The 9,098-nt window shown below is 42.2% G+C and overlaps 1 protein-coding gene across 3 annotated transcripts; it reads left to right on the top strand.

Annotated features, from left to right (window-relative positions):
- The first annotated feature begins 1,864 nt into the window (after positions 1-1,864).
- LOC119288983 (jacalin-related lectin 3-like) lies at positions 1,865-8,779 on the top strand. Of its 3 annotated transcripts, XR_005141379.1 has the most exons (4): positions 1,865-2,095; positions 2,233-2,739; positions 4,183-4,294; positions 4,744-5,285. XR_005141379.1 is itself a non-coding variant. In XM_037568438.1 (3 exons), exons 1-3 carry the CDS (start codon positions 1,904-1,906, stop codon positions 8,638-8,640), a joined length of 975 nt encoding a protein of 324 aa, XP_037424335.1. In that variant the 5' UTR covers positions 1,865-1,903; the 3' UTR covers positions 8,641-8,779. The 3 variants fall into 3 exon arrangements, 2 of the variants coding, with proteins under 2 accessions (XP_037424335.1, XP_037424336.1); XM_037568438.1 differs by lacking the exons at positions 4,183-4,294; positions 4,744-5,285 and adding an exon at positions 8,365-8,779; XM_037568439.1 differs by lacking the exon at positions 4,744-5,285 and having other exon boundaries at positions 4,183-4,399.
- The last annotated feature ends 319 nt before the right edge of the window (positions 8,780-9,098 follow it).

Here is a 9,098-nt window from a genome sequence, read left to right as displayed (position 1 = left end):
AAATAGAATAGCCACTGATTACAACCCTTAGAAACTACAAAAAGTCTAATAGTGCTAGCCGTCACCACATAACTAAATGTCTCATCTTAATAAACTTCGCATTCTGTTTGAACCCTTTTGCAATGGGTCAAGTTGGTTCGTATATAAAATTAATTTTAGAAAGCAACTACAATGCCAAAGAGAACCTTGTAGTTGCTTTCTCAAATTAATGTGTTTTGAAATTGGTGAAAGGGAACGTGTTTGAAATTAACGTGGTTTACGAAAGTTCAGTTTCTCCCTAAGATTAATGTGTTTTACGAAATTGTAGGCACACAAACACTGCTAATTGTCAAAACACAAAACATACAAAATAATGATACAAGTGAAGACCGTGTCATAATGCACATACCCATCAGAATTTGCTATATTGAACCCAAAGTATAATACTAGCTTCCCCCTCCTAAGCCTGACACTGATAGAGTGACATGCATCTAGAGATACCATTCTTTACGTTTATAACCCTTGCAGGCTGGCAACGGTTACAACCCTTACAAGCTGCCAATGACAATATTAATGTAATAGTGCTAGCCTTGACCACATGACTAAACATGTATTTCAAAGCAAACTCAGTCTTCAGATCACACAACAAGGCACCAACAACATCCTTGATAAACTAGCCACAATTATGTAATCAACATATATAAGATGATTTTTTTGGAAAAGGAGGATTACCCCCGGCTTCTGCATTCGAAAGATGCATGCGGCCATATTATTAAAAGTGGCGGCAAATAACAAAGTCTGAGATCCAGTATAGCTCGCAAACGGAACAAAGAGAAAAATGAAGACAAAGTGAAATCATAGCCACAACCGGCTGGAAAATAGGACAAAAGTGACTAAACACCTATCCTATTATGAGACCGCCATCCATACCGATTGAAGATAACCCGTGCTACCATCTCTCACTAATAATATATAAGATGAAATATAGTGACCCATTCTTCCAGTAGAAGAAATGTGATGTATGAACTTTGAAAAATGTGAACCTCAATATCAATGAGCTTTGCGCTAAGAAGAGAGTACCATACATGGTGCCTGTATAAACATGATTTGGTTTAGACTTATCTTCATATCCTAGTGGTTGCCTCATATGCACTTTCTCTTTCAGGAGCTCATAGAAAAACATGTTCTGCATCGCAATGATTTCAACCAATGGTGGTGCAACCACAAAAATGCATGGTGTCAAGTCCGCTAAACTATTATCATTTTTTTTGCACAAATATGAATAAAATTAAGGAGTAATCAAAAAAGTTGGCGGGGTCAGCTAATACATAAAATCGTCACTGATTACAACCCTTAGAAACCGCCAATGACAATATTAGTCTACTAGTGCTAGCCTTCACCACATGACTAAATGTGTCCTCAGTCCTCACAACCAATGTTGTATCGTTTCTCGAATCCTTTTGTAACCGGTCAAGTTGGTTCTATCTAAAAAATTAATTTTCATGATTAACTGCGATGTCAAGGAGAACCTTTACCTCGGATCAAATTAGCTAGGTGAAAGGGAACGTGTTGACAAAACACGGAAACATACGAGATGAAGACCTTGTCACCGTAGATATCCATCGGAATTTGCTATGCTGAACTCAAAGTATAATACTACTAGCATTCTCCCCAGCCTAACACTGACAAAGCGACATGCATCCGGCGTCCGCCTGCATCCCTATTCTTTGTGTTGATTTGTGGATGAACGTCGTGGAGGAACCGGCAGATTGACAGATACACTCCGACAGCGACAAATTAGCCTAATAAGATGGCCGACAGTTTACACATATTATACCCAGCTGGTCCATCACGAGTGCTGGACTGCTGGGGCACCTAGCTGACCGATCTCTGCATCGGCCATTCAAGGTCGAGCTAGCTAGCAATGGCGCGGTTCAACGGAGCCACTGTTTTCCTCATCATCATCGCCACCGTGTCCGTCTACAGCTGCGCCATCATCGCCGGCGCCGCACTCGGCCGAACACTGGACAGCTCCGCGACGACTAAGCAGACGCCGTCGGACAGGACCCTCCGCGTCAGCGTCAGCTTCAGAGGCCTCGCCAAGGACTTCGCAAAGGTGATCGTGTATTCACATATCGACAGATCTCACAAAAAACATATATTGACACATAGATTTACCTAACCATCTCGATCTGGTTTGGACTTCACAAGCTGATGGATCATGGAACTAAGTTATATCCATGGTTAATTCAGGAGCTCTGGGGTGGTAATCACAGGGAAGGACGGTCAGGCAGAGCTCTCGCCGGTGCGGGTGACGCAACTGCGGTACTGTCATCACCCCCCGCGAGCGTCTCGCTCTCACCACGAGCCAACAGGGCGGCCGCGGCGGATCGCGAGTCAGCGCTGCAGCCCATGCCAGTTGCCAACTACACGCAAGTGAACAGCAGGGTCAGGGATGACGTCCACACAAGAGCAGCAGCGAGACCGTGGTCGAGGCACAGCAACTTCTCCGACGAGATCACTGACGAGAAAAGGCCGGGAGGAAGAGGAGTGATCAAGGTCGGGCCGTGGGGAGGATCCGGCGGGGCACCTTTCTACATGCGCGGCGGCCGCGGCGTGAGCGCCCCTCGCGTGCGCAGTGTCACCCTGCAGTACACCGACAACGCCATCCATTCCTTCTACCAAAGCTCAGACGAGCCCGTGGTGAAGCTGACGCTGGAACGAGCAGAAGGCGGTGGCCAAAGTAGAGCTCGTTTAACGGTAAGTGCATCAACTAAGCATAGATGTTTTGGATTTGTAATGAGATGGGCAAACCTTTGGTATATAACAAATTATCTACATCTACTGCAACACTAATAACTAGAATACTAGGCCCGTAAGGGTTCAATTTACCTGGTTTTTTTGGAGTTTTTTTAATGCCCTTGTTCGCATGACGCGTGTGATGGGAGTGTACCTCCTTTTTTTATCTCACTGAGCCTTTCACGTGAGATGGTAGTACGGTGGTTGCTGGTTTGACTGAATTGTGGTGTGCCACGTACTCTCCACGTGTTCGGCTCCCATGCATGAGATAATCTCTAGAAAACTCGGGTGAAGTCCTCCACCGCCCTATGGGCCTACAAAAAGCCCACCTCACCCCGATCAAATGAAACCCTCGCTTCTCGAACCACCTCTCCTCTACGGGTCTCCAGGGTTGCGGAAAAAAAAAGCGGCGCCAGCAGGCTACGGGGAGGAGGGCAGCGCCCTGCCGACGATTTATCTGGCTACTTCCTCCCCGTCGATCCCTGCCTGGACCATACCGTCTCCATCTTGAAGAAGGCTCGATCTTTTCCGGCGTCAGGTGAGTAGCTGGGTGTCCTTTTTTTCTTGCGGTTTATGGCCGGCGGTGGCCTGAATCTAAGTGGTGGTTGCCGTCCGGGCCGGCCGCCTTCTTTTTGTTCTTCTCCTTGCCTTCCTTGTCACCTCTCCCAATCGCAAGTAAACGCCTCCACGAGAGCAGCGAACAGAGCAGGCATTCATGGAGCAGATTCCTTTTTTTTTCTCCACTCCTCTTGCTCCCTTCTGATCGAGCTCCGCGTAGAGGAGGGGCTCGAGCCAGGTGATGGCCAACACTCCACCACGGAGGCCAACATGAGGACGTGCCCAATCTCGCTGTTGCTCCCCTTTGCGGTGAGTGCACGCCGGCTGCCCCTCGCACTCTCTTGGCCATGTGATATGTCGCGTGCATGTGCGGCTTCTGTGCTCCTGCTGCAGCTGTGTCATGTGTGTGCTAGCTGAAGCATTCGCGTGTCTGCCTGTAGTATATCCGCCCCGGTCCAGCTGTAGCATTCATCTTTTCCGGTATCGGTGTTCAGGTCGACTGCAATGTGTTCGGTCAATTGACCAAACTAAGCCAACATAAAAAAGATGTGTGCTTTTTTCAGTATGCAACTAACATGGCATTAGCTCAACACTAGGGATGAAGTATTTACACGTTTTCTGTTCCATGGATGCACTATTTTGTGGACGTGGCTGGAGCAATTAGTTCAGTGCATGGATGCCTTTTTACAAGTGTTCACTTTGTTCCTGGTTTTAGCAATTATGATGCCAATATGCTTATGGCGTGTACTTGAATATCTTTTATGATTTTTTTATGTAATTGGATGATCTCTTTCTTATTTGCAAATTAATATCACTTGACTATTGTCTATTTGTCTTTTGTTTCAGATTGATGAGTTCGTGATGTACGAAAAGAGAATGCCTTAGAAAGACCGGTCATACGAAAGAGCACTTATTACTATTGAAATATTATGGTGACGATGTTTAGCAGTCATAAAAGGTATATCTTTTCTCAGATTCATATGGGCTGCCCTTCAAAGATAAATGTAGAAACAAAGTAGGGGAGATTGTAAGATTGTCCATGGTATTACTTTAATGTGGAGAAATATCACATGCAAATTTAGCAATCCGTAATTGTAGTTTTTTACTGGAATGTTTATTTCATAGAATTACAAATTATCATGTTACTTCTACTTCCTTATGGTATTATACTGTGCCTTATCTCATGACCTAGGGACATTGGTGTCAAGTTTCACATACTTGAACTGTTTAATTGATTGCTTCCATAAGATCTTCTCCTCAACGTTCCTATGTGTGATGATGTAGTCCAGATCAGGCTTTGAGCTGTACTTTTTCTCTCAGCAATACTTTCAGTGAGAAGTAGCAACACTAATCCATCAATATAGATTCTGCGAAGTATTTAACATTGAGGCTGCGTTCGTTATGCAGGGAGAGAAAACGAAGGTTAAAAATACTTCAAAGGAATAGGACTGGAGGCTACCATAGAACCTACAGGGTCTAGGAACACAGGAATAAGAGAAAGTAGACTGTTCGGATCACAGCAGCCTTAAGGGTTTTTAAATTGGCCACAAGGCAGCTTTGTCTCTATCTCTCACCCCATCACGTCACACATCAGCTCATTTTAATTAGCTCTGCATGCTGACTGCCACGATCAGAGCACCTCGTCTCGGTCTTCCGCGAAAAACATGAGCTCCGGGCAGATTTTTCAATTCCTGTGGAATCGGCATCGAAAGGACAGGTTTCCTTTGGATCACTGTAGGTCATTCCTGCGTTTCGAACACCACAAAGGAAAATAAACCTTCATGAACAGTATTCCTTCATGATTCCTGCAAAAATCCTATGAACCGAACGGAGCCTGAATATGGTCCAGTTAGTGGCGTATTATTCCTTGCATTCAACACGTGTGTATAACACCTCGACGATGTGTTATTCTATATTGAAGTTTTAATGAACCTGAACTCTTCTGATTATTTTGTGTAAGCATGAACTCTTGGCGTGCAGGTGTAAGTTGATTTTTTTTTCAAAAAAAAGGTGCAAGTCCTATCAGGCACATGGACAACTAACATCATGCTTCCTCTGTTTAGACATTACTCTACCACGTAATTGGTCTTTGGTTCTCTAGGAGATCGTGGTCCATATTTGATTAACTTACAAAAATATATGCATTAACATGAAGCTTTGCTGGAGTATTTGTGCAAAGGGTAAGTTATGCGAAGGGTAAACAATGCTTTATTTGTTCTATCTAATCTAAATTTTAAAAGCTTTTTGTAAGAAAAATATGGCCAGGCATTTACCAACAGGCAAGATCTAGCAGCTTACCTTATTTTTATTCCGGATGTTTAGTCATGCATCCGAATTTCCGGCATGATAGCTCACTTCTTTCATGTGTAAATAATTCCCTCTCCAAGGGATTCCTTAATTTATTTCTATCCTAGCAGTTCGTACATATCTATATTTTGTGTGGAGCGTTTTCTATTTCATTTTCTTTTACTTTGTTTTGATATATGGATTCTGACTGTAGTAATTCAGTTTTTCCACCAATTGTTGGATGCTTAAATTACCTTCAAGAAGTGTTTTTTCCCGCTCCCACATAGCATGCAGCAGTTATATGCATCATTTGACTGGCTGTGTCATACAGTTAAAAGCTTAGTATTTTTGCTCATACAAGGAACAGATTCAGTTTAGTTAATTTAGCTCTATTGGTTGTATCAGTAAAACGTGGAAGTGTGCAATTTTGCTGTACATACTCCCCTATTTGTATCGGTTCAGTTAATTCAACTCTAATTATGTTAGTTGTAAAACATGGAAGAGTTGTTCGCTGGGGTTCTTTTCCCCCCTCTCCTTCTTTAATGAATGATATGCATACTCCGTATTCTAGAAAACAAAATACATACCCCCTATATATGCCCTTCTTATCCTTTCTTAAAAATAACTTGATACGTACAAGAGAATAATTACTTCCTGTAGATCTCCTTCCAAGTTTATTTACTTGATCCTTTTTCCTTTCACTTCCATTGACCTATTTTTTGGTGCACTGACATGGTGTCTTCAGTGGAAAATTCTGATGCTTCTATGCTTTCATGACTGAATATTTTAAATATTATTAAACATATGTTATTTTCTCATGGAAAATCAAGTTATAAGTAGCTTAAATGCTTATTGCTGTTGGCATGAGATCTATGGGTTCTCTCTTAGTAATCAAGCACGTCAACTTCTGCTTTTCAGAGAAGGTTCCATGTTGCCATGTTCTTTCTGAAGTTAAATTGGCATTACAAATTTTGTGATCAATAGCTTTCAGAAGAAAAAGGTTGCTCAAGCTACTCTTCATCAAGTTTGCACATATCACGGTATAGTCATCAACGACCACAATCATGATGCGCTCAAGACAATGTTTAGGAGTTACTCAACAACACAATAGTGGAGCGGAACCGATCACTACTTAGTGATTTGGAAAGCAGAGTACTATTACTTTACAGAGGGAGTACATTGTGGTACTTTGATTTTTCTTTGCAATATTTATTACATAGAGATAATCTAGAGCATTCTGGAGGGGAACTAATCGGTATGGAATACTGATGCATATGCATTTTCTGGTGCAACTTGCTTCTAGGATGCGGCAACCATTTGAGAAAATTTTATACTTCCTCTGTCCTTAATTATTTGTTAGATAAATGGATGTGATATGATCAAGGATCCTCAAAAAGATTTATCTCCCATTTCAAGATAATTTGCCAAACCGTCGAGAGCCAGGACGTGCATCCAGTAGCAACTTCAACATTGTCTACGCATCAAACAAACCACCTGAACAAGAGCAAAAGAACCAGCTTCATCTATCTACCACTACATTGTAGAGACACACCCAGCTGGAGGATCAACATCTCAGGTCTAGGAAGAGAACAAGAGCTTCACAATTCTGCATTCAGTATCCACTATCACTACGTGTTGTAGATCACTTATGCATGTACCAACTAAATGTACCTTTTCCTGATCACCTATGCATGTATCAACTACATGTACCTATCCTTGTATGAACTATTTTGCTACAATCGAGTTTTGGAATGACTTACCTAATACTTATAGAAAATTTAAATAGCTTATCAATCTACATGGCGCGGCGTGCCGCCGCGCACTACCCGCTAGTCTATATCTATATCTATACCAATATAAAAGACCCAAAAAAGCAGATCCAAACCATCTCGACCGTCAAATCATATTATCTAGCAGTTTAAATCGCTCCAATGTCAAGCATCAAACACGTTTAACGCTCTAATTACCCACCATTGCCATTGGCTATAAACATGTTTTGACTCAACACTATCCCATGAAATCTGTCATGTAATTAAATCCCACCATTCCTGCGAAAAAAATAATTGATATCTTACCAAATACCAACATGTAATAGATATACCTTACCTAATATAACACGCAACTAATATCCTATCCTACCTAATATAAACGTGCATTGCACGTACATTATTACTAGTAATTAACAAACATTTGGGTATATTTCATCTTGGAATATACTCCAATGAAAAATATCTTTACAATTAACTATGGCCGTTTTTCTTGACGAACATAGACCCGTTCGTGTCTACGAAGAACTTATCACTTCCTCCATTTTTGTATACAAGGCCACAAACCCATATTATAGGTATCAAGGCAAAAGTAAATGTGTGCTTAAGCCAATATTGCAAGCTAGCTTGTCTCCTTGTTTGTCGTGTTAATTAATGCATATTTTTCTGTACCACCAACAACAAGTCCCCAGCTAGCGGCTAGCTTGTCTCACTCCTTTTAGTTGATTAATGAGGCGCACGCAAGCCAAACTTCTCACACCCACATGCATGTAAGGGATAATTAATGTCCTCCTTTGCTAGTACGAGGCGAATATCATCAATTTTGTCTCGATTAGTGTTTGTGGCCTTGTATAGTTGCAAATTGTAATTTTGATTGTGGCCTTGTATATAAAATAAAGGGAGTATAAGATGGTAACTTGGCTCCTTTTTATTTTCCTTTTCGGTAGGACTCTCCTAACCGAGACCTTCTTTTTAGCCCTACGAACAGATCAACTTTGCATCAGATGAGCAGCTCATCGCAGTAGAGGGGACTTATGGGCATTGCAGCTATGTTCGGGCAGTGGTTGTCACCTCGCTGACGTTCCGTACAGACAAGGGGAGAACATACGGGCCGTATGGCAAAGAGACCGGGACTCCCTTCTCCATCCCGGCCGCGAATGGATGCATCGTAGGCTTCTGGGGACGTTCCGGCTGGCTGCTTGACGCCATCGGTGTTTACATCAGGCCGTGCCAAGCTCTCATGGCAGCTTAAGAAGCAACCACGGTTGTTATGGTTCCTTATGATATCCACTAGGAGGAACCGGAAGAATGTAATATACACATACACTGTTTTACCATCACGCTATTGTGTGTAGTTGTACTATGTAATTTCAGAAAATAAGCTGCGAGACATGTGGACGTTTATCTCTTGAAGCGAACATATAAATGATCAAAGTTTCTCAATGTGTTTTACGACTAAAGTACAAGAAAATCTGCCATTTATATGGAAGACAGAAAATATTGTATGGAAAAGATAATCTTAAGGTGTATTATTATTCGAGACCGACTATGCATCACGCACCTGAAAAAAAGTTTCATCAGTCACTTCTACTCTAGACCATCTGATCTTCATCCAACGACTGTAAATAAATCGCGGTATTATTCATCATCTACCTCTGGCTTCTTCTTCCTTGCGCAGCCGCAGGCCCGCCCAGGCCTAACCGCCTGCCT

Source organism: Triticum dicoccoides, chromosome 4A, assembly GCF_002162155.2.
Source record: "Triticum dicoccoides isolate Atlit2015 ecotype Zavitan chromosome 4A, WEW_v2.0, whole genome shotgun sequence".
Classification (NCBI taxonomy): domain Eukaryota; kingdom Viridiplantae; phylum Streptophyta; class Magnoliopsida; order Poales; family Poaceae; genus Triticum; species Triticum dicoccoides.
The sequence above is the reverse complement of the archived record's forward strand: the minus strand, read 5'-3'. Positions and strand labels throughout refer to the sequence as shown.

Bases quoted from the DNA above. Each gene is read 5' to 3' on its own strand.
- LOC119288983 (XM_037568438.1), top strand. From the start codon at position 1,904: ATGGCGCGGTTCAACGGAGCCACTGTTTTCCTCATCATCATCGCCACC. The intron at 2,096-2,232 runs GTGATCGTGTAT...TGGTTAATTCAG, and splicing joins TCGCCAAGGACTTCGCAAAG to GAGCTCTGGGGTGGTAATCA. The intron at 2,740-8,364 runs GTAAGTGCATCA...CCTTCTTTTTAG, and splicing joins AAAGTAGAGCTCGTTTAACG to CCCTACGAACAGATCAACTT.